The sequence below is a fragment of the Podarcis pityusensis genome (genome assembly GCF_964106645.2).
Source record: "Podarcis pityusensis genome assembly, chromosome: 15".
NCBI lineage: Eukaryota > Metazoa > Chordata > Lepidosauria > Squamata > Lacertidae > Podarcis > Podarcis pityusensis.
Window position 1 is genome coordinate 17,355,479 of NC_138040.1, and position 25,913 is coordinate 17,381,391.

Sequence of the window (25,913 nt, forward strand, 5' to 3'; positions counted from 1 at the left end):
AATGTGTGGCTTCAGATAATGAATTCATGTTGTTCCTGTTTGCACAAAGTCTAAAGCAGCTGTCACCAAGCCAGCCAGCTTCAGCTGTATGCTTTCTCATGCCTCCAGCACTGAAGGCAGCAGTAGGACAGGCTCAGCTAAGCTACCACAGAACCAACTGGGCTACCCCGCTCCCTCCAAATCCTGAAGTTTTGTAACTTGGGGCAGTTGTGACTGGTGGACTGCTTGTGGCAGCAGTGCTGGCTAGATGCATGTGTTTAACTTGAATCGCAAGTCTATGATTTGGCTTGCTTTGAGGTATCTGCCTTCCATTTGTTTGGGGTTCAATATGGTAGATTTAGTAATAGCCCTTTGGATTAGATTCAGGTTCAGAGATTCCCATTTGTTAAATGAGCAAATATTTTTTAAATGCTGCATATGTGTGCAGTACACATGACATTTGACATACTGACTCTATGGCTGGGTTCATTTGCTTGGGTTATCTGTTCTATGTTCAGTGTTGCAAGTTTCTTGTGCCCGAGACACAATTGTGTCAGGAAGCCCAATATCCTGCACAGGTGATGTTGCTTGATGGCAGGACCTTGCAAGTACATGCAACAGATGTGCACCTTTAGAGAATTTTCTGCCACTCAGGCCACCACAATGATGCCCACCACACCTGCCATGTAGTATCCTTTCGATACATTTTGGAGCCAGTGTGAGGTCAGGAACTACACCTCACCCTTTGGAAGAGCGGCAATTTCATGATGACCACAAAGGTCAGCCAAAATGTTTATACCCTTGGCACCAACCCCAAGCTACCATGCTCTGTTTCCTGATCTGCCATTTTTAACTGGATTGATCCTTCAAATCACAATTTTTCAATGGCATTGAGCAGATTGGGCCAAAGGTTTTTGGTTCAAAGGCGGGGAGCTCTATCATAAAAGTCTACCCTACTGCTGACTAATAAACACTAACAGCAAATTCCACCTTAAATTTAGTTTAACTTTAACTTTATAGACTTGTACGTCTGCAACAGAATGGAAAAAACAAGGTAAATCACATCTACAAATTGCAAAACAGTATGTGCAGTTAATCTGTAACTGAAAAACTAGAACACAGATTAGGATCAATTGCAAGACAGGTACTATTAGACACACATTAACATTCCATCCAATATACCAACCCTGCCGGCTATTCTACACAATCGGTTTCCTGCTCTATATCCCTATCCTCCATGTAGGATGAAATCAGATTCTCCAGGCAAAACATCAGCATCTTTTAAGCATGTGTTGTTTTGGTTAAAAAATTACCACTCCACAGACACTCAACTCCCCCTTCCCCATGCCATTCCCAGGGAAGTCTGCTTATTATTAAGGGATTCATAGAAGTTGGGGCAATATCATGGAAAAAACTGCCAAAGTTATTTTTAGTTCTACAGTATAAACCTTGCTTTTCATCATACTTCTAAACTATAACATCTCCTTTCTAATTTCTAAATCCAGTCCTTGTCTCCAACACTTTGAATTTAAGGTTCTCATATCTTCAATTCCTGCTGGATTCACACTATAACCCAAGTAATAGACCGTAGTAAGGTCTGACATAAAACAGAGACAGGATATGATAGGAAACAGTTTGGAGTTATAAGATTGACCAACATATTAGGAGCTGAATTTAAAGGATTGAACACAAATACAAAGAATAATCAACACTTTCCCTTTTCTGTTTAGCTCCTATAATTCTCCTTTAACAGGAGGCTAAGGCACTGTACAAAAAATGAAGCCACGCATAGCACAAGCCCCCCCCCGCCCCGGTCCCTGGCACTGCCAAGAACACCTGCCTGCGCTGCCTAATTGAAGCACCTTGTCACAGAGAACGACCTCAGCAGGCGTCCAGGCCTCTTGCCCCCCAGGGTTTCCTAGCCTTATAAACAAACAGCGTGGTAGTGCTGTATTTGTCATAATTAAATTTCAGGAGCACCCTACTGTGACATTTAACATCAAGCCAAAGCAGAAAACAGAAAGGGGACAGGGTGATGGGGTGCAGTCACTGCAATATGTTCAATTCACTGGCTCATTCGCCATGCAAGAATGGGAATTAACATTGAACTGACAATGGATACAACAGCCTCATTTGCCCTCCAGGTACCACTAGTTGACAGCTAATTCTTTAGTTTAATTGTCACAGTGGATAAGAGGACCTTGTCAACATTCAGCTGTGCCAGAAATGGCCAACTCCAAAATTCTTCAAAACAGGTTTATCCCAATCATGTTTTAACTGGGTTGTACTGGGCTCCCTAACAAAAATTAAGATATCCACAAATATGCTTCACTGATGCTTATGACTAAGTAGGCTTTTGTTAATTTAAGTCTCCCTACTTTACTTGTTTTCTATTTGGGTTCTCTCCCCACCCTGCCCATCTCTAAGGATGATCAGGCATGATCAGTTTGAGTCTATGGATTCTCACAAGTAATTAAAGTCCAATCCTGGACTGACAAATGTAACTGCATATATTACAAACTTATATAATAGTGTATGTGTAAAGGGTCGTAGCCTATGCTTCACATGTTGCTCTTTAAACCCAAGTACAGTGGTACTTTGGGTTACAAACTTAATTCGTTCCGGAGGTCCGTTCTTAACCTGAAACCGTTCTTAACCTGAGGCGTGCTTTCGCTAATGGGGCCTCCCGCTGCTGCCATGCCGCCAGCACACGATTTCTGTTCTCATCCTGGGGCAAAGTTCACAACCCGAGGTACTACTTCTGGATTAGCAGAGTTTGTAACCTGAAGTGTTTGTAACCCAAGGTACCACTGTAATGCGCTGATTTCTCCATCTAAGTTTGTCTGACCCAGTGAGCTCCCAAATGAGGTATCTATCATACATCCTTTGCTTTGTACCGAAGGATAAGGCACCTTTGCAAGAGGCTTCCTTGTTCAGTTAACTATAATCGTACCTTGGAAGTCAAATGGAATCCATTCCAGAAATCCATTTGACTTCCAAAACATTCGGAAACCAAATTGTGGCTTCTGATTAGCTGAGGAAGCTCCTGCAGCCAATCAGGAGATGTGGAAGCACCGTTGGACGTTCGGGTTCCAAAAGAATGTTCGCAAACTGAAACAATCACTTCTGGGTTTGCAGTGTTCGGGAGTCAAAACGTCCAAGTTCCAGGGCGTTTGACAACCAAGATACGACTGTATAGGGAAGTGTTTTTTGTCTACATGAAACTTCCAAATGGGCCATGTGTCCAAACCAACAAAGTATGAGACTGAGGGTTGTATTCAATGAAGCACTAAGAGATTGTTCCATAAGTGCAACAATTTCTGCATCCTGGTTTACTGATCTCCCCTTTCCACTCCCTCTCCCGCTTGCTGTTCTGGGAGTTCTGCTGACCCTCTGTAAAGAGTTGGGGAATGCAGGGGGAGGGGGAGTCCTGTTGCAATAATGGAAAATATTGTGCTGGCTTCCTCTGGTGCAACAATTTAATTCAACGCTTCCCCCCAAAATTCATGCTCTTGATTGCAATCATACAACTGTGGAGTTGGAAGGGACCACGGGGTCATCTAGTCCAACCAAACTTTCCAAAAGACCCCATTTTAATCTATTTGCTTATTAATAGGGCTTATTCCTCCTCAGCACAACCCTTAAGGTGACTTTCAGAACTCAAAAACACAATACAATATCCTTGATTTTAAATGGCATGTAGAGAACATGGAAGCCTTCCAGCAGATTAAGATGGCAAAGATGTAAGACAAAGGAAGGGCAAAAGCATGATCAGTTTTAAGCTGTTGTTTTGTGTTTCCTTTTACATTCCAATAAATGGGGGAGAGCTGCCAGATGTCATGTCATGTCATGATCTTATCCTGGTCTTATCATGATACCCAGGTAATGGAAAGTCTAAATTAGATCACTATGCTGATAGCCTGATGCTGACAGAATGACATCTGTAGTCTTCAGACTGATTACAAAGCATAAGCATTTTTGTTACATACACAGAAATACACGGAAGCGCAATTAACAGAGCTCAAATCAAGCCAGAGGCCTGGATTACTATTTTCAGTTCTTCGGTTTCTAGGCAACATGCCATCAGTGTTTCCCAGATACATCCCTGTCTGCAGAAACCTTGATAAATTTAAACATGGTGAGCCTGTGGGATGCTGAGCACCACAAACATCTCCTGCAGAGAGACAAAGCAATCCGTTTGTGTTTTCTTTCTGATGCCAAAATGACTGTTCCTATTTCTAGAAATAGAAGTGGAAATTAAGGAATAAAGAAGAATTAAGGAGACAACAGTCCTCTCCATTAAGCTGCAAGAGGAATGTAATGTCTAAGCGTCAAAAATATCCCTGGAGGTTTCAGAGATTTTGCTTCATTTCACCACATTTGTGGAATTTGAGCGTGAAATGGGCCCTGGATGTAAATAGTGTCAGGTGTGGATAAGGACTGTGTGGCACCCTCCAAGCTCTGGCCAAAGGAGGATACACCAGGAAGGCAATGAACAATTGTAAGTGGGCCATTTCCAATAAAACATTCAGTTCAGTTGTTCCCTGGTCTGAAAAAGCTGAAATTGTGGCGACAGGTCACTTTTTACTTCACCCGACAGCTCCATTGCTTTGCAAGCACAAGTGAAAGGGATTGCCACAACCCAGCTACAGCTCCACTAGGTTTAGCCCAATGCACTGAGCTTGCAATGGAGATGAGAAGAACCCAGTTAACCCACGGCCATGTCTACTTCCTGAAGGTCAACCCAAGGGGATAATAAGATTCTATTAGATACTGCAATCACTGTTTGTGGGGCTTCCCTTGTGCTTGATCCAGAAGCTGCAGTTAGTGCAAAATGCTGCAGCATCATTGTTGAAAGGAGTGAGGCCTTGTCAGCATATCACACCTGTGCTCAGAGAGCTGCACTGACTGCTACTACTACAAGTTCAAGGTGTTACTTACTATTAGTTTATAAAGCCTTTAACAACTTAGAACCAGTTTACCTACATGATCGCCTTACATGTGCCCACTTCACTGCTCTGATCAGTGGAGCTGACACTACTACAGGTGCCACATAATACCCATTCCACATTTGTAAGAAATCCATTGTTTAATGTAGCAGCAATTACACTTTGGAACTCCCTGCCTATTGATATCAAGCAGAAGCCTTACCTGTATTCTTTTTGGCACTTGCTGAAAACATTCTTGTTTAGACAAGCCTATCCAGATGCTTAGAAAGCTGATGTGAATTTTATTCTGTTTTAGTATTTTATCTTTTTGTATGTTTTAAAGTATTTCTTGTATTTTTTTCTTGTTTTATCTTTTTATAAATGGCTTTGAGGTTTTTTTATTTTAGGTTTTTCACAATCAGTTCACAAATTTTATGAAATAAATAAATGAATTTAACTGCACAGCTGCTGCCCAGGAACATGTTCCAAATAGCAAACTAGCTGCTCACACTGAATATTTCAGTTTACTCAGATCAGATTCCCTCCTCTGTTTTTGAGACTGATATGCCTCTTGCATTTTAAGAGTCCAGGGGTTCTCAGTCTATTGCTGGAATAAGAATTATTTGTTCAGCCTGGGAGACCAAGGCTGCCCACCAAGTTCTGTTGAAACAGTGTCATTTTCACAATGTCCAAGCCAGGGCCATTTGGCCAGTTAATGGACCATGCCATACTGAAATGCTGCCACTCAGCTGAATTCCATGCACCGGCATAAAGTTAAATCATCACTAGAAAACTGGAACAATCACTGTAAAGCAAAGTGTAGTATTACATTTTGAATCTAAGTCCATGTAAAAAAAAAGAAAAGAAAAGAAAGTCAGAAGTGTGGATAGCCAGAAATGCTGCTCTTGAGTAAAAGGACTTAAAATAGTCAACTTTATTTGGACTGAGCTCTGTACTTAACCTGTATTTTCACACAAAGCTGATGAATATCACAGCCGCTTCTATTTTATCACTCAGATATTGCATTTTTTATGTTTACAATGAAATATCATCCTATTCTTTCTATTAGTTCCCAGACTTCACCAGTTTAATTTCAGAAGCTTGATATTAAAAGTGTTTATGTGAATAAAACTGCCTATGTCACCTTCAGGGAATGTTATGTTTAAATTCTATGCTGTTCCAAAATGTCACCTCCAGTTGGTGTTTCATGAACATCCTGCCATCCTAGTGTAGATGACACTATCTATGCTGTTGTCTTATGAGTATTGATTCATATTCATTCGCTGTAATGAACTTCACAGTAAGCAGTAGTAAAAAGCATTCCCAAAGCAGTAGCATCTCAAGAAAACCCAATGCTATAATGAACATATACTTTAGGACAAAATTTAAAAATTTGGACATCATAGCTCCTCGCTGTATTTTTTTTTAAAGTTTGGAATGCTGGATCCTGTATTCAGGCTCAGGAAAGAGCCAAAATGAATTAAAACTCAAGGTACAAGTAAATATACAACAACTAGAGCTGGACTGAAATCTGTCAGATTAATTTCATAGTAAATTAGGTAAGAATTTTGAAAGCAAGAAAAGCAGTTTTAGGGCAGTTGCCCTGCATAGTTAACACCATGAGAATGGTAGCTTCAGTTTACCAAAATCTAGGACACTTACGGTAAAAATGGGCACATTACCATTCAAATGATTTCAAACATGTAATGGTTCTAGGGGTTGCTCGTGCGTAAGCCGGTGCAAACACCTGGCTGGGTTGCCTGAGTGAACCTTTTCTGTCCGGACAGCCACTCACCCGTGGCTGTCTCAATCGCTGGCAGAATCCGTCAGTGGGCGTTTCTTAAACTTCTTCCAGCAAAGAAGCTCTTTGACGCCTAGTCTCCTCCTACTCTCTCTGTGCGAAAGCCTTCTGCGCAAGGAGGGCGTAGGCAGTGGAGGACCCCTACTCTCCCCGCTGGTCCCCGGCAAGGAGTCATGGGACCGCCTCGCCGCTTCCCCCATCTGCCCCCCTTCTCCACTGGTGCTACACTGATTCTCTTCCCCAGAAGATGGGCTGCCTCTCCCAATCCTGGGACGCTCTCTGGAATCCCTCTGGATTTTGCTCTCTCCCTCCGGCACTGATGGCTGTTCCCTGACAAAACGGTTTTAGATCATCTTTAACCTGCTCTAGACCTTACTCCATGCTGCTGCTTCAGTTTCTACCAGAACAAAATCTAAGAGGTTTATTGCTTAATAGAGATTGGCCCACCCCTTTTAGAATTAAAAGGCACACTGTTTTAAAAGAAGAACGGTCTAGGTAACTATAACAATCACTGGCAAGAGCAACATTATGGATTCCATGCCATTATATCTTGTAAGAGAAAAGGCTGAAATGAATTTGTAAAATCCAAAATGACTCAGTGAATTACCACTATGCCATGTATGTTTAAGGCTTCTAAATTGTAACAGAAATAATATTAGTATAAGTAAAATCAATTCAAAGACTGGAATGCTTTGTAAATACAGACTGTATATCTTTTGAAGACAAGCCTTTAACATTGCTTAAATCTTCCTAATGCATTGCTTAAATTTACCTTATCACAATTGCATCCATATGGGCTTTGAACCACATAATGCCTTCCTTTCACAGGATAAAGAATTACCCAATTAATAGTTTTCTTCTGGGTCATTAACAACACACTTTTCCATATGCTGTGAAGCTGTTTTTGCAGTTGTTTTACATAAATAGGGGGAAAGGGGCATAAGCAGGTAAATGTTTAAAGTAAATTAAAGAACAAGAGTCTCCTGTCAAGCGTTTTGTCCTCTGTGCTTACTAAAAACATATATCAACAATTCCTATTAAATTCAGAATAGAAAAGAAAGCATCACATCTAATTCCCAATGGGAGCCAATGAACATGCACAGAGATGATGCAATACAGAATTATTATCGCAACACAAAGCAGTAAACAATGAAACTGCTTTCCATTTGTAGGTGATGCTAAAAGATTCTCACCAGTTTCTTTTGGGCAAAGAGCTGTTTAACCAGGCCAACGGAAGCAGTAATTCTGAGGTGAGCTGCTGCCAACACCAGCTACCAACAAGGGGAAAGTAAAGAGACCCCAACCTAGTCAGGGGCTACAATATGCTGACAGAGGTTGCACACTATAAAACCACCAAGCATGGCAGGTGGCAGCAAAGCAGAACAAATTGGTAACCCCAGCTGAATGACGAACCGTTACTCCTCAAGGAGTCTTGATTTGTTTCCAAGTGTTTATTCAGCACAGGGTAGGGAAATGATGTTCAAAGCTAAATAAACCAAAATACTGCAACTATTTCAAATAAATATTGATCAATATGATTCAAGGAAACAACTAATGCCCAGCTTAATCACCAAGTTGTTAGGATGGAAAGCAAAGCTGGTATTTAATAACCCAAGTGTACTGAAGTTCTTGTTCTCCCTACATAATTTCCAGCCTGAGTCAAAATTACATGAAGACTGTGCCACAGGTATTTCATGGCACTCTTGTAGATTCCACCCACATTTGATATGTTACAGCCTGAGTTTCCCAGCCAGTGGCATGTCGTGCTATACTGCAATGATCCTGCGCTTATGTGAAGACGCTGCACTTTTGACACGACCACTCCCAGAGCAGCCTGCCTCCCCAAACAGCCACATCCAAACATGTTGCCTCAGTTACTTTAACCTGTTTGCTCTGTGATGGTGATGTTTTGGGCAATCTGGACAGCATTTGAATCCAATCCATTGACTGCCTATCTTGATCTAGGTGGCACTTTTAACTCCACAATTATTTGTTACGATACTTTGCTACATGCAGAGTGGGTAGAAAGGAAAAGTGGAGCTGCGTCTTTCTGTTTGGCTATAGCTACCTAAATAGTTTGGGCAGCCAAATCTCCATTTACATGGCATTTCACAGAATGACAAAGAGGCAGCTACCAAGCCAACATGGTGCAGTTTAGAAGATAATCTCAGCAATCCTTCTTACTATTCAAGTCTTCAATAATCCATTAAAGTGAAAATAACTGTTAGGGAAAGGGTATGAGAATAATATACAGGAGCTCTCTCAGAAGATGCAATAGCCTGGCCTGAAATTCTGCCCATGGTGTCCTAAAATCCAGTTCCCTCTCACTTTTGCAGAGTTCTGAATTGACTCATTTTCTTCCCCTACAAATGAGGCTCCAAAATTCAAGTAATAATTGACAAGGGCGCTTTCAGACAAGCACATTTGTCATGCTGCATTTCATTTGCTCCTAGGATCATCCAGTCTCACTACCAGTCCTAGAACATTGCCGGTCTGTGCGTGCTTTCTCCTAGAGTTGCTAGGGTTTCCTGGTGTTATATAATCAATGCTGACATTACAACTTTGCACCCATGCCCACCCAAATCAATTTGATACATGTGAACTATCATCTTTCCAAAAGAAACTTTGGGAAACATATGACTCATGTCCTGGATTCTGACACAGTGTCAAGGGAAAAAACAAAAGTGCAAAATTTATGCAATGCTACAAACTGTGCCCTGCCATTTAAGGTTCAGCAAAAAATATCTTGGCAAATTTTAGTGCCTGTCATGGTGTAGGTCTTCATCCAATTAAGCACTTGAAACACAAACTGAAATGCAAGCAGGTAATGAGTTACAAGAAAAGCCCAAGGAACTGCAAATACACTGCAAAGCTCCCAGGGGTATGAGATCACCAAGCAGCAATGTAACATGCTAATTGTATAAGTATTGACACAAATATTATTAATACTCAGGACTGAGGCAAAGCACATGTTTCAATGGATGATGTAATCTTTAACTGGGTGATTTTACACTGAAGTGCTTAGCTTCTAAAAGGAAGAAGCCATAAAGAACAGAAGCACCATCAAGACACTACAGAAAACACCCAAGAAGCAGCAATACACAATGCTTCTTCTCCTGAACCTTTCTCTGCAGGCTGAAGTCAGTATAACTAGAGCAGTACACACTCCAATGTTTTGAAAATGTTTGGACTGTTAACAGACCAAATGTGGATTATTAACATTGTCCAGTCTCAGGCAGAACTGACATCTATCATTTCATTACAGACTATAGTACTTCAATATGCACCTGGATTTATAAGAGAGGTGCAATGAATTATGTGTTTACCCGCCTGGGATAATCAACAGTTAGCCCAAGGCAAGTTGCTGAGTGAAGAACTTCACATGCTTCTTCCCAAACTCTACTCCAGGAAGGAAGGATTCTGCCACAGTACAGCAGTTTGGATCAGATAACCTTTTGGTCCCTGTTGAGCCTTTAATTCTAGCTGTCTGTGGCTCTAGTCTTCTTATCCATTCAAATGTCAAAGTACAGCTACAGCAAACTCAGATTTTTGCCCTTTTGCCATTACCTCTTAAACAAAAGTTGGAAGATATAACAAGATGGACTTTGATGTGTGATGTCATTCAGTTGCCCAGATTATTATTTATTCCAAATATTTTTCTTGAAAAATTAAAACAGCAATAACAATGCATCAGGGAGGCGACATTTTATCCTTGGCTACCGTTCAGATGCCCTTAACTCCTGGGAAAAATGATTGGCCTGATTCTTTCTTAAATCATCATCATGAGGACAACCTGCTTCTGTGAATAATCTCTGACTGATGTCAAAATAATAAATTCACTCTCATATACTCTATGTAACACATCAAACTGTGATATTACAGAAGTGCTGGGTGCCAAAGCAGGACAAATATTATGTCTTAATTGCATGGAAATCTTGGACTGCACTTTCGTAAGAAGAATGAAGAGGTAGATGCTGTAGGTAGAGCATTGTAACGACTCAAAGAAAAGTAATGCTGGTCAGATCCAAATTGTTCTTTTAGAATTTGCATTGTAGGACACTCTTGAGCCAAAGCATAACATTCTTCTTACTTACCATCATGACCAGAGTTGAGAAGATGTTCTCCAAGGTCGCAGCCAAATACCCTCTCTTTTAAGATCCCACGTTGCTTCAGTTTCTGTTTCGTTGGCCGAGACTTCATGAATGTGCGCAGGAAAGTAATAAGCTTGCCGTGTTTTTTTGACACTGTAAAATTGAAGGGAAAATCTCATTTTGTGGCCAGATAGACAGGAAGGAAGAGGTATAATACATTATTTCACTGAACCACAGTTCATTCTTTTCAAAATCAACCTCTATTACTACCATGCACATATCTGATCAGTTTCTGCAACAGACAGAGTTAAGATATAGTAGGACAATAGTTTTAATTGTTATGCTCTCCCCATCTCAGCAGTCTGCTTGTGCTTGGTATTTCGTAGCTTTCAGTCTAGTGGGGAGAAGAGGAAAGGAAGGAATGGGTAATGCAGCCCATATGTTTCCTTATGGTTTCATTTCACACCATGCTTGCAGGGCTAATCCTTTCATGTCAATTGCTTATGAACAGATCAGTGGTGGGACCCTGACAGGTGAGAAAAGGGAACAAGCATTTCAGAGAGGAAGGAAACTCACTCCTGTACCCTGTGCCCTGCCATAGCATAGTTCTCTGGCCAGTCTAGTCACTGCCAAGTGTTGGTCTGTCTTTACACATGTTTTCTTTATACATGTTTTAAATGTTGCTAAGCAGGATGTCACATCAGCTAAGTAAGAACTCTAAACTTGAGACTGGAGGTAGGAGCACAACATCTAGCCAGGGCCCCAAATTAGCATAACAAAAGGCACATTAATAGGGGGAAATGAATAAAATCACAAAACGATAAAGCCTCCCAAGGTTCTGTTATAACCTATGGAGAAGAATTTTCTTTAAGAGGCATACTTGCTCTCAGCTTCTTGTACTGTTACAGAATGATGCCATCACAGAATTACAGAGTTGGAAGGGACCCCAAGGGTCATCTAGTTCAACCCTCAGGAATGTAGGAATCCCTGCTACAGAATCCCTGACAAGTTGCCATCTAGCCTTTCACACGTGCTCCATTTAGACCTCCAAGTGAGAGAGAGGCATATTCAGTTCTGAGAGTTTGGTCATCTTGGACCATCTTGGCCTTTTCAGACACTGGTTAAGTGTTTCACAACAGTCCCCTTTGGGTTCCTATTCATTCTGGGATGGTAGTGTTTGCTTTAACAGTGACCCTAATATAATTGGCATATTGCACTGTTGACTCAAGTACGTGTCATGCATTTAATTATTTTCTTGCTTACTGAAATATTTCTGTTGCAGAGAAAGTGTGAACTTTGTATTATGCTTATTAACCAAATAGTTATTTTTAATCCTTTTTATCAGTTATTAACAGCATTTTTATTTATGGACAATTTCTAATATTGTTTCATATTTGATTTTATTGTATTTGTTTTATTAAGTTTATTGATAGACTCGTTTGGCTTCTTTTGGTAATGAAAGGTTCCAATACTGAACATGAAATAATGGAATTCAATTTTTGAATAAATACAACACTGCTTTGGACAACAGTGAGTGCACTGTTGGTACAACCATGGGCATCTAAATTACCATCAGTCAGTAGTGACAGTAGTGAATGGAAGAATGTTATTGAAAACAAAATACACCGAGTGACCAGGAAATAAGAGTACATAATTGCAACTGCTATTACACCAGTAGTTAATGACTCCAGTTTATTGATTACCACCTTGAGAAGCATTAAATGATTCCACAAATGTTTCTACAACCTATTAGACAATACAAACTCCATGTTCATATGGCCAGGCAAATAGCAAGTGTCAAAAACAAAGAAAGAAGCATAAAACTCCCAAGTCTCTCCCACTCTAAAGACTGTGATGCTCTTCTTGACCTTTAATGTAAAAGGGAGTACAAGTTCTTAGTTGTGTTTTCCAAGTTCCATTGAATTAGAGACAATGCAATTGAGATTCATACACGTAGCAATCACCCCTTGATGAGAAGGAAATGGCCCTGTGCCAAAAGGTGAATAAACGTAGCATTAATTTCAATCGGTGAATAGGGCAAAGCTGTTCCATTTTAACTTCTTCTTTGAGCTAAAAAGGAAAAGCTAAGCAGTGTCTTACAAAAGATGTCTGCTCACTCTTACTAAATTGCTTTTGTTTGCAAGCAATTCTCTAGAGACATTCTCTTCAAATAAAAGCCACAACATGAAGCCAGTTGCAAAAGGACTTCCTTTATCTCCAGCCTTTTCAGTCTCAGGAAGCTATAAAGCAGTAGTACTGGCTATCAGGCCTTAAGAAAGGGGCAAGTCTACCATCTCGTTAACAGAACAGAAAAGAAAAGAAAAGAAAAGAGAGGTTGGTGACAATCAAAGTACAGCACAGTAAAATACTCTTGTGAGGAAATAGCCATGGTTTCTTTATTTCAAGTGGCAAGATAATGTATACCTGCCAGGACTCTACAATATTAGGCAACTAACTGGGGATCCAAAACTGTTGGGTGCCGACAATTCCAAAGCAATGATACTTATATGACAGGCCACTATAATACAGCATTTCAACATATATGCATTATGACAATACTATGAAACAATAATTTAATACAGAACAGATGAAAAGAAAAATATGCTGAAGGTTATTACAATGAGAGTATCACTTCAAAACTTACGCGAGTTCAAAACACACACTGCAGCTTTTTTGCTTGTTATTTTTGGTGTGTCAAATGCTGTTATGTTTTACAGCAGGGATTTACAGCAACCCATCACACTGGGTCCCAAGTACATCAGACCTAGGCTGCAGTCAAGGTGCTAATCAGCAACATTTTTGTGCTAGCTGGCTGACTACAAACATTACCTTTTGCCTAGGTATTTTAAGAACCTGACAAAGATTAAAAGGAAAGAAACAGTGAGATACTCCCACCATCACTTCAGAAAAGCTTGAAAGCATCTCTCTCTCTATCTCTCTCTCTCCCCTCCCCCCCCCCCAAAAAAAATATTCAGTTCCAGTTAGGTGTCTTGGTATTTGTGCTTCTCAGATTTGGCTGCTGTGTCTCCTAATCTCTTTTCAAGGGGAGCAGAGGATAATTGCCTGGTACTCCTAGGTTGCCAACCGGGAGAAAGTGACTCTACTAATGGTGGTGGGCTGGAGCTTAAGTTTTCCCCACCCTGAGATACATAAATTGAAAGGGAAGATACCAAGGACTAAGCCAAAACAACTAGAGTTGTGTCGCTAAACAAATTTATTATGGCATATGCTGTTGTGGACCAGAATCCAGTTCACTAATTTTATATTTTGGTCTGAAAAGTAATATTCAAACTCATAATAGCCTCTATAGGTAATATATCCTAAAACGCAGTAGATATAGGCTTCTAAATAATAGCCAATACAGTAAGGGTGCAATCCAGTACTCAAGATACACTAGCTGAGGGACTGCAGTAGGCGTAGCCAATGCAATGCCCTCCAGATATTGTTGAGCTCTGTCTCCGATCACCCCTGGATGACTTGGGCTGATGGGAATCCAACAATATCTGGAGGGCACCATGTTGGCTACCCCTGAGAAGCCCCACTACACTGGCAAAACATGGTATGTTGGTGTCATGCAAGATACACCTGTGCAGCTGTGCTGATGGTGTGCCTGTTGCACCACCATGACTCTGCTGGAGTAGCATCCAAAATGAGATTGGACAGGACAAAGGAGGAGTAGACTTAAGTTGAAGTCCTATGTATCCTCAGATCCCGAACACAGTGGAACTCTGTATCAAACACAAAGCTTGTGTAAGGAAAATTCTCCCTTTCAATTTAATAGAAAAATTAAAAAGGAACAAAAGGCACTGCCTCCCAACTCTTGCCCCAACCGCCCCGCCCCATGTTGCCATGACCAAGAACTGGATTTGCCATTAGTCTGCAGCCAACAACAGCACACCAACACTTGGATATAACTCCACAACAAGGGAGCTATAACTCAGACAAAAGGGTACATGGCTGAATCACTCTGGCCTAACGTCATGTACTAAGAACATACAAGAGGTCTCTGAGGAAGTAACCAGTGCACAAAACAGCCTGCCAGCTAAACACACATGAAAATAGCATTTTGCTGACACTGCTCTTCCTAGAACCCTCACAGGTAGCCTGCCTCAGGTCTCCAGACACCTCTGACCACTCATCTAACATGGTGATATTGCAATGAGGTCATGAAGATGACACGTTGTAAAGATGACCTGGCAACCACAGATCGTACAACATTCCTACAATAGGGAAGCAACAGCAGAGTACTCTATGCAGGTCAGTGAAGGGAGGAGGAAATCCGGCTACAAATTGTCTCCCATATTTCCTCCCCCAACCAGCTGCATGTGAAATCTGTGTCTTGCCTCAACTGTACTTAAACCTTCTTCGCCATCAGCTGGGAGCAGTCTTCCCCACATGCAGATAGGTTCTCTGTCGATCAAGGCCAGGAATTCCAGTTCAACCTCTGCCACTTCTGGTCAAACATGCATGAGCGTTTTTCCCTTACTGAATCACAGCCAAGGTGCACAGAGCAGGGCAAAGGAGCATAAGAGTTCCACCACAGTCCTATGCAGGAAGATCTAAACATCTCATTGGTCACTGCAGTTTCTTCCCCACTCCAGGATGGGGCGGGGAGGTTGAGCCCCAACCATTGACAGAGCACTCAAGTAGCAGCAATCATTCTTCTCTCTCCCTTCCTCACACCTACTCTGCTCCTACATCCAGGGAAGATGAGTTCCAACTTCTGACAACGGCTTCTCCCTCCCTCCCTCTGCACAGTTGTGTGCACACCACAAGGGAGACCCACCCTATGGCCTGTAGCAGTGACCAAAACACCCCACAAATGTTCTTCTGTAGGGTTACCACTCCTGTCAAGCTCCATATCTAACAGTTGATGTCTGTGTGCACAGCATGGGTGTGCAGCCGAGAGGGGCAAATCCATCGGCCGCTCTTGCTGCCTGCCATTTGATGGTCAAAAGGACAGAAAACCTGACAAGCCCCTACATGTTTCTATTTTACTTCCAGAACTCACTCCATCCCTGATGCTATTCAATAAGGCTCTAATTTTGCTACATCGGCTGTTTCTTTGCTACAAGGGATTGGCAGATATGGGCCAATGGTGGGTTTTCTTCCCATAGTGGGTCATGATCCCTTGTCCCAAGGGAGATGTTTGGGTGCTATATGCCCTCTCCTTCCTTCACACACACATAGTACTTTGTGAGAAATGTATGGCATAAGGGAAACCAAACATCTGCCTAGAGCTCCTGGCTGCTGGTCTCTTCCTGTCTGTGCCACAGCATCTTACACTGTGGAAGGCGTTGTGGAATCATTGTAACTGGCAGGTTGTGTGTGGGATGTGATGATGCCTTCCTGTTAGCATTGGTGGACTGGGGCCTCCCATTTCTGGCCATGTAATTTCCACAACTTCATGCCATGTCATTTTTACAACACCACCACATTGATTAGGGCAGGCGGGCACTGGTGTGTTGCCATGGGTGCTGGGAGTGTGGCTGCCACTGTTGCTCTTCTCTGATTTTTGGAGCCACATTTTCCTCCCACCTCTCCATTCTCTGGGATGGATGGATGCAGGACAGGGTGGCTGTTGTGCCAGAGTAGTGGTAGAATATGTCTCCCCTTTTGGCATTCTCAGGGGTTAAGTTCCTGTGAAAATGTATTCACACATCTTTCAAAAACATACAGCAACTAAAAGCTCCATGAAGCACATGGGGACAAGCATGCCTTTTCAATCCACTTTAGGATCTAGTGACAATTTCACAAGAGTTCACAGATGAATAAAGTCACCTACACCATACCACTGTTGATTAAAAAGGCATTTAAAACGTGCCCATCCCTGGTTTGGACTCCTGATGGCAGTCGGATTGCTAACACAGGATTAGTAGCCTAGGAAAGAAAATCTTTCCACATGCAGAATGACCCACATTTCCAGCTCACGGCCAGCATATTGGTTGCTTTTCCTGTTAACGGGTGATTTTACCCCCCTGCTGTGAGGAAAATGTTATGCTAAGGTCAAAAACTAGAACATGTGCAACTGCAGGGATTTAAGCAGATAGTCTGTTTAGGAGCAAAGTCACAGGAGAAACAAGAAGAGGATTCAAAGTATTACTTTGTTCTAGCCTTTGCTCTAAGTGGGTGGGTGGGTGAAAATCTAGCAACAGATTTAAAGGGAAAGAGGGCCATAAATAACTAAATATGAACAGGTCAACTGTTAACCAAGGCTGTGGGTATGTTAACATTTTGTACCAGAAAAATTTGAATTTTATACCTACTATAAGTTATTCTAATTAAGCAATTTAACTTATTTTATCATTATCATTATTATTTATTTATTAAATTTATAAACCACCCTTCATCAGGAGAACTCAGGGTGGTTCACAAGATAAAAATACAGGATAAAAGGATAAAATAAATAGTTAAAACAAAAACAGAACAATATCCACCCCCTCCCCCAAGTTATTTGCTTCTGCTAGTTGAGACTTAACCAGCAATGCAAGGAACTGATGTCCCATCCCATGGCCATTGCAAATTCCACCAACTCAGGTCTGGCTCCAGAGCTAAGGACTGGAAGTTTACTCTAAACACATATACAGCAAAGAATTCAGAGTGCTGAACTGTGCGCCCAGCACAGAGAATGAGCATGTTGTAATGTACCTGTTCCTAAGCATGGTGTGAATTCTCTCACCATGAAACACATTTTGTTCTTGAGCCAGAGAATTTACACCATACACAGAAACTGTGCCCTTATAATTCCACACAGCATGTGTCAATCATGACTGAAGCTACATGTCTGTCAACGCTGAGGTCAGCACCTGACAGAAGAACAGGATTAGCCATGTAATGCATTTTAAATCTTTTCCCTCTGTCAGATGCCTAGCTTTGTATTGATAGGCATGTGCAGTTTCAGTCATGACTAACATATAAGTGTTGACATACAGTAGACCTGCAGCTTACTCATGATTTACTTATGTGATTGCAACTCTGGGCGAGTGGCAGGAAACTAAATAAATAAATGGAGCGCGGAGGAGAAATGTTTGTTTACATGACAACTTATTTCACAACAGCGTTTTCTTTGACCCATCTTAATATGCCTGTTTAATAAAAATATATAATTATGCAGTCACATATTAATACAGTAGACTTGGGAGTTATTATTTATTTTAATTATTTTATTTTATTTATGCTGCCCTTTATCTGAGGATCACAGGGCAGTTTACAATATAAAAGCACAAAAATACACAACATAGCAACAAACATAAACAATACTGGGCCCTTCAACCATTTTTGGTCCAAGTAGCTAACATCTAGGAGTTCTGATAGGAGCTTGGCAGCTCTGGTCAGCCTTCCTTCCAGTTACGGTCCTTTTTTTTATAGAAGCAGCAGCAAGAAGAAATTGTGAGCTACATCCAATTCTCTTGTGGCCCGATGAGTACAGCAACTTGACTGCTGTTGAGATAAAGGCATAATACTGCCATAGTTTAAGCTAGAGGGAACAAAGCAAGTATAGGCCCAAGTTCATACTGACTTGTATTAATATTACTGCTTGTAATACCACCCTGTTAAAAGGTTTGGTCTTGGCTACAGCTCAAGAACTTAACCATAAGGCCAGGTTCAGATATGATGCTAGGCCAAACCTTGGATTAGTGTAGTGTGGAGCAGGAGCAAAAAAGACCAGGGTGGAGCAAGATGACCTCTGCAGTCTTGGGAAGCCATTGCTGTGTTGTGCAAACAAGGCCACGGTGTCAAATACACGAGATTTCTATTTTCAATATTTTTTAATATAAAAACGGTATCACTTCAAAGCAAGATACTATTAATATATGACAGCACTTTAAAAGGGGTGGATTTTGAGATGATGCAAGAGAGCCAAACAAAAATACCGAAGAGTTATACAGAAAGGTGTTTCAGGGAGCATGACTGTAAACTGAATTTAAGTACCTAACAGGTATTTCCTAATACTCACTAGAGTTCTATGCCCATCCCACTGCACATGCAGTAGAGTAATCAAGTTCTAGTCTCTCTTATCTTAGTAGCAGTTTTCGGCTACATGTTATAATCAAGTTTAAATAAGCCTTCTCGCTGAGTTATTTTGTAGCTTGATAATCTAACATTCTATCTGCACTGGATCTCTAGTATCTGATTAAGAAGAGCTGAATGCTTCATCTATCAGTAAAGCAGAGTTGTTCTACTGTCAATCGTACTTTGGGAATAGAATCATAGACTTGTAGAATTGGAAGAGACCACGAGGGTCATCTAGTCCAACCCCCTGCAATCCAGGAATCTTTTGTCCAACGTGGGGCTTGAACCCACAAAGCTGAGATAAAGAGTCTTATGCTCTACTGACTGAGCTATCCCAGGAAGATTGCATCAGTATTTAATGAAACATGCCCTAGCAAGCATGCCACTCAATGTCTCAGTTGCTCAGAAAAAGCTGGTTGGAGCCTTGGATCAACAATGAAGTCATTTCCATTACAAATGAGCACTGAGCTAAAACAGAGAGCCATCAATATATTGATTGGCAGGCAAAGTCTGCCAGGAGGTAATACAGTAAAAGGGCAAGTATCCTTAAGAAGAGGCTCTACTTCTCTTAAATGTTTTACAAAAACCCTCTCTTGAGGACATTTCTACAATTAGCTATAAGCAGAGGGAAGAAAACATCTGTCAAAGCAAGACAGCTTGATTTTTTTATTAAATAAACTAATTAGTTTATTAGTTTATCATTATTATCAATGAATTAAATTCAAATACAAATCAAGTGTAGAATCATATTTGAGAGCAATATAAATCAATTCACTAAGCACAGCTGCATGAAACATTTTGAATTTTTAAATTATCTGAGTTAAGACTATACTTTAGTACATTTATATCCCATCTTCCACAGAGCTGAAGGTGTGGGCAGTTTTCTTTATCCTCATGTCCAGCCTGTGAAGTGAACAAGGATGAGAGATAGTGACAGGCCCAATAAGCTTCACGGCTGACATGGGGTTTGAACCTGGGACACAGGCTAAAAACTCTGACCACTACACCAGATTAGGTTGGGATCTGAAACAAAACTATTGAATATGAGGTCTGCATTCAGACAGCACTTTATTCCTTTTTCCTGATGTTGCCTTACCTGTTCATGCTTAGAACAGAGTGGTCCTTTTTGGTGGCCCTGTTAAGTATCAAAGGAGCGTCACTAGTGGCAACAGCCATTCTCTTCCATTTTATCTCTATGCTCCTTCTACAAATCCAAGTGAAAAGCATAACATTGGCTGTGTGGGGGCAGTGCTGTGGAGGAAATCCTGTCTCTCAATTGGTTAGTGCCAGGCTGACAGCCAATGGGTGCAAAGAGAGGACGGCCCCCGTATAGGCAGAGGCAAGGTGCAATTGGCTAAGGTCTGAGGAGCGGGGGCTGACTCTCAACAAGAGCATGATGACTTGAATTCAAGGTCATGGTGAGGCTTTGGTGCTTATCATTAGTTTTTCTTTCTCGTCAGTGTTGGGCACCATGGCGGTGGCTGCGGCGACAGAGGTGAGTCCCGTGTATGTTTGATGCGCAGCTGGAAACTGCTGCATGTCAGCGGCCACAGCGCAAGGTGCAGGGAATGAAGACATTTGCCTTGGCGGCTATCGGCAGCCCCACAGGAATCTCATCAGGGTGCTAGAACTACAACTCCCAGTGTGAATTACAATTAAACTCAAGTGCCCCCTCCCAAAGTGCCTTTGGAATGTGTGTGTGCTCTCCCTATGTTTTAATTATATGTTTTATTTGAAATTTATTAATTGCATTTATATCACACTGTTTCCTCCAAGGAGCCCAAGGTGATGTACATAGTTCTAAAATTCTTCTTCTTCTTCTTCTTCTTCTTCTTCTTCTTCTTCTTCTTCTTCTTCCTCCTCTATACCCTGCTTTTTTATCCTGACAGGGACTTAATGTCTGTGTTATTAACAAAAATGCATACATGTGTTTGTGTCTAAATATTGTTTAATAAATCATAAAACTAGAAAGTTGGAAAGGATCCTGAGGATCATCTAGTCCAACCCTCTGCAGTGCAGGAATATGCAGCTGGGATATCAGGGATCGAGCCTGCAACCTTGACATTATCAGTATTGTGCTCTAACCAACTGAGCTACCTCAATTTCTTAAATAAATATATTAAATCTATTAATTGTGTGCATATATATATATATATATATATATTGTGTATATTAAGTAATATATTGCAAACACTTTAATTTATGCTATGGAAATTTAATTCAGCGTGTGGCCTGCGGGTTCTGTGTTGAAGTACTTTTGCAGCCCACTTGGTCTGAGAGGTTAGACCACCCTGGTTTAGAAGGAGCAAACAAACTAGGTTATGTAGGAAACAGCCCTCCCCAGCTCTTTATCCTCAGCAGTCAACATTTAGAGGTATACCAACACTGAACCTGGAGCTTGCATTTACTTGTTTGAAATAATAGCTACCTCCCTGAAGCTATCAAATCTTCATCTAAAACCTTTCCTTGGTTTAAAGCCATTAACAAACCTTGTGAAACTGAATTCCAGAAGTTCATTATTGTGATGAGCAGCACTTCCCTATACAGTAGTACCTTGGGTTAAGAACTTAATTCATTCTGGAGGTCTGTTCTTAACCTGAAACTGTTCTTAATCTGAGGTACCACTTTAGCTAATGGGGCTTCCTGCTGCTGCTGTGCTACCACCGCGCAATTTCTGTTCTCATCCTGAAGCAAAGTTATTAACCCGAGGTACTATTTCTGAGTTAGCGGAGTCTGTAACCTGAAGCATCTGTAACCTGAAGCGTCTGTAACCTGAGGTACCACTGTATCATCTTTATCATTACTGTGCACCCTACAACCAATTCCAACACCACAGAAGAATCCCAATGAAAAATGTTAGAATCCAAAGTCTGCACAAACTGGGCAGGAAAGATTGGCCAGCGGGGGTCTGTTCTGCACAGGGCTTCCTACAAAATGACTTGGGAGTGGGGTTTGGTCTTGAGAAACTGCAATTGGAGACTGAAGGTGTACTGGTTCCTCTGCCGTTAATTAAATTTGATCAGCATGCTAAACAAAAGCATGGTTGTTTGTGTGGCATATTTCCATGGCAACCTCAATATTATAAAATTGTCTGTTCTTGCTTGTATGGAGACATAAGCAGGTCTGTGCCTAAGAAATGAATTTGCCACCAATGGGACAAAACGTACTGCATTTTCACATAGCTTTTTTTCACGTAATTTACTTGACTCCCAAAAGCAGAAGCAAGGGCAGGGGCAAAAGGATATCTGGAACAACAATGGAAAAAGGACATAGAGAGCAACACAGCCCTGCAGGACTGTTTCACAGGTCATGCTAAACCTTGCCTTCTGCAACCTGGACTCCTCCATTGGCCATGTGGGTTGGGACTAAACATCTTGAGGGCAGCAAGCTGGGGAAAACTGTGCTAAACTATGATTTAGTGCTACAGGTATGAACCTTGGGGTTCATGTGCTCCTTCTTCCCATCCCCACATGGCCATGAGATTGTAAATGCTCACTTCAGTTTTCATGCATAGTTTTGTCTAAACTATGGCTTTCAACAACCAAACCAGTTTCATGGTTTACCTAAAACAGGCATGGGGACCCTCCAGAGCTCAGGCCAAATTAGGCCTGGCAGGGGTCTTATTATGGCCTGGTAAATTTACGTTTAAGGTTCTACTCACCTGTGGGCACTTTTATCAGACCCAGACCCAATTACAAATAAATTGGTTTAAAAAGCACCAACTGACCAAAGAGATTAGTTTTGCCCTCAAACAGTAGAGGCTGGAAGAGCCTTGGAGATGAACTGGCTTGCTAGCCTGTAGACAGTGCAGAAGGTGAAAAAGATGGTTTCCCCCCCCCCCACCTGTTGGCCCCACAGTCATGGGTGGGGCCAACAGGTGGGTCCAAAATACAGAATTATGTCAAAACTAAATGATAGTTTTTGCCCTCTTGCTACCTAAGAAGAGGATGTGATGTGTAGAGGGGTTCATTGCTGAATCAGCTGAAATATAAGCCCTTGGACTAAGTGGCTATAGGAATGCTTCCATTCAATGATTATTGATCTCCTTTCAATCTACATTTCACAGGGAAATGGTACTGATCTGGAACATAGTGATTTGATATTCAAGCATTCCCCTGTGTTTAGGCAGCAACTGATAAAAGATGCTGACTCAACTGGAGAAAGGAAGCCCCTGAACGGAGATTTCTGAATTCCCCATAATGGAGACAAATCAAGGAAAGCGTGGGAGAATGAAGTGGTAAAGTTTTCCTTTTTGTGGGTTTTTACCCTAAGCCTTTAAACACACTTTGTATGCCTGCTAAAGCAGTTTCCGGTATCCATTGCTTCTCTAGTGGTTTGCTATGAGCTCATGTCTACTCTAAGAAAGCTTTGTTTTACCGCTATAGAATTAATAAGAGCACATGCTTAACACAGACCCAAGGCCAGACATTTTTGAAAGGAGAACAATTATCACAATCTCTATAATTAATACAGGTCAGAAAAAAGAACTTCTTAAAAAGGTTTTATCGAGTCACAGAAAAAGCCTCAGAGTCAGGCAAACGGCTCCAGGGCACAGATCCAACAACCCTGACTGCTTGTCAAACAACAAGAAAACTAGTTTGTCTAGATACAACATTTATGGTCCCAAACGACAAAGCGTCATTCACTAGTCTTGAGTAACAGGTTTTTACTCCCACCCACCCATGTAACGGGGGGGGGGGGGAGAGATTTGGATCAGTATGTTGAAACAGCTGCTGCCCATAAAACAAACTACTTCATTCTTCCGTAGTTCTTGAAGCTTGGCTGACCAGATCAGGTTGGCACACTTGATTGTACCCCTGGAGCAAATTAGGAAATAACCTCTCCCCAAGTATCCTGTAACTGTTTATCAGAGGAGAGAGATACTTCAAATCTGTGCCGGTGTTAAAACAAATGCCTCAAACATTGCACTACATCCACGTTGGCTAAAGACACTAAGAAAATGTACAGATGTATCCCCATATTCATGAAAACAGAAGAAACAAGGCAAACCAGAGGTACAGCCTTACCTTTTTCCTCCACTGTTGCAGGCCAGGAATGAAAAGATCAGCCCCACTACCTGGCAAGGCTAGTCTATCACTGTGCAGTGGAATTCTCTAATCAGCTCAGCGCAGCATTCCAGCCTCAGAGGATTATAGCAGGCAGACTGAAAGGTCAGTCGGTATGGAGGAATTTCTTCACTGAAAACACTCAGAAGGAGCGATATTCTTCTTCAGCTCAGCTTTCCTTTCCTCCTCCAGTTCAGAGTCTCTGGCTGCCCCTCCTGGCTACCAATGCATCTAGAGGTGAGCTCAGCAACTCCCTGTGACTCTCTCCGGCTCTGCCTGCAATCAAGGAGGAAGCTCCTCCCAAAGATCTCACCCTTGTGAAACAAGCTACACAAGTCTAGCTCCACCCCACAGAGCCATTCCTCTGCTCAGGTGACTCTCAGACCCGGAGAAGCTGAGGATCTCTCGTACTGTTACACATCTTTTTCTTCCTTGGAAAGCTCAATGTGGAGTAATAACCTGTGAACTGGACAACATTCCTAGTCCAGCAATAAACCAAATGAATCAACAGGAAGGGGGAGGAGACAATTAAAGAGGATGACTCAACCACATATGGCAGCTCAAATGCATCGACCACACTAGGGAGTTGGAGTGAAATAATTTCTGTCCATATAGCTTTGTGGGGGAGGGAGTGCAGCAAAACAGACGGAATTGCTTTGCTACTTTCAAATGCAAGTTTCTCAGGATTCTGGACATCCCCCTCGTTTCAGTGTAACTGGCACAGATGTGACATTCTCTCTCTCTCTCTCTCTCTCTCTCATGATGAGCATTAAAAGGATTTTCTTTTAATCCACAAATGATTTTCGTATCTTAATACCGCTCTGTTTAAGCTACTAGGAAAATTGATCAAGGTTAATTGATTTAAGTACTGCTAACTTGTTTTGGGGGTGCCAATAAATAGATCTAGTATATATAACTAGATCAATTCCAAATGGATTTAAACAACCCTAACACAGCCTTTCTGCACAAGACAAAGGACATCTGGAATTTCCTGGAGTCCCATGAAATAGCAGTCCAGCTGTTTGGACATGTTCACTGTAAACATCAATACTGCTTGGCAGTTAACTCTTGCTAAAACAGACACATACACAGAACAGCAACTGTTAAGCTATGCAAAAATTTGCAGATGATTAAAAGTGATGTTATTAAAGAAGAATATGAACTTCAGTTCATTAAGTGTGAAATATACTATTGTGTGGAATAAGAATTTGGATTTATTTAACAAGAACAATCTGTTTTGCTTAAACTCTCTAATTATACCAGCTTCTAATGACCATTTATATAAATAACCCTGTCATAAGCAATGCTGTTTTTGCCTCAGGCTATGTAGGCATTTCTTAAAGTTAGCATGTCACTTGCAAGTCTGCAGCCTACCATGTATGCAACCACTATGCAAATTCAATTCCTCAAAGTTAATGAAAATGTCTTGTGTACTAGTAGAACAGTCTTTGCCAACCTGGTGCACTATAGATGTTTTGGAGTACAAGTCCAATCAGCACATCAGGTTAGCAAAGACTGAGACAGTGAGACCTGGGTTCAAATCCCTCCTCAGCTGTGAAGCTCAAAGCCAAACTAAAGGCTACATGTAATAATAGTAATTTATTATTTATACCCCACGCATTTGCTGGGTTTCCCCAGCCACTCTAGGCGGCTTCCAGCAAAATATTAAAATACAATAATTCATCAAATATTAAAAGCTTCCCTAAACAGGGCTGCCTTCAGGTGTCTTCTAAAAGTCAGATATTTATTTCTTTGACACCTGGTGGGAGGGCATTCCACCGGGCACCACTACCGAGAAGGCCCTCTGCCTGGTTCCCTGTAATGTCACTTCTCACAGTGAGGGAACCGCCAGAAGGCCCTTGGCGCTGGACCTCAGTGTCTGGGCAGAACGATGGGGGTGGAGACACTCCTTCAAATATACTGGACCGAGGCCATTTAGGGCTTTAAAGGTCAGCACCAACACTCTGAATTGTGCCCGGAAACGTACTGGGAGCTAATGTAGGTCTTTCAGGACCAGTGTTATGTGGTCTTGGCG

The 25,913-nt window shown here is 41.5% G+C and overlaps 1 protein-coding gene across 7 annotated transcripts in view; it reads right to left on the bottom strand.

The window, feature by feature from the left end:
* ARHGAP32 (Rho GTPase activating protein 32) overlaps positions 1-25,913 on the bottom strand; it is a 199,655-nt gene that overhangs the window by 21,295 nt on the left and 152,447 nt on the right. For all 7 annotated transcript variants that reach the window (XM_080983353.1, XM_080983349.1, XM_080983351.1 and 4 more), the window contains one exon: positions 10,803-10,952. In XM_080983353.1, the coding sequence (XP_080839479.1) occupies positions 10,803-10,952 (150 nt within the window). The remainder of the gene's footprint in view (positions 1-10,802; positions 10,953-25,913) is intronic.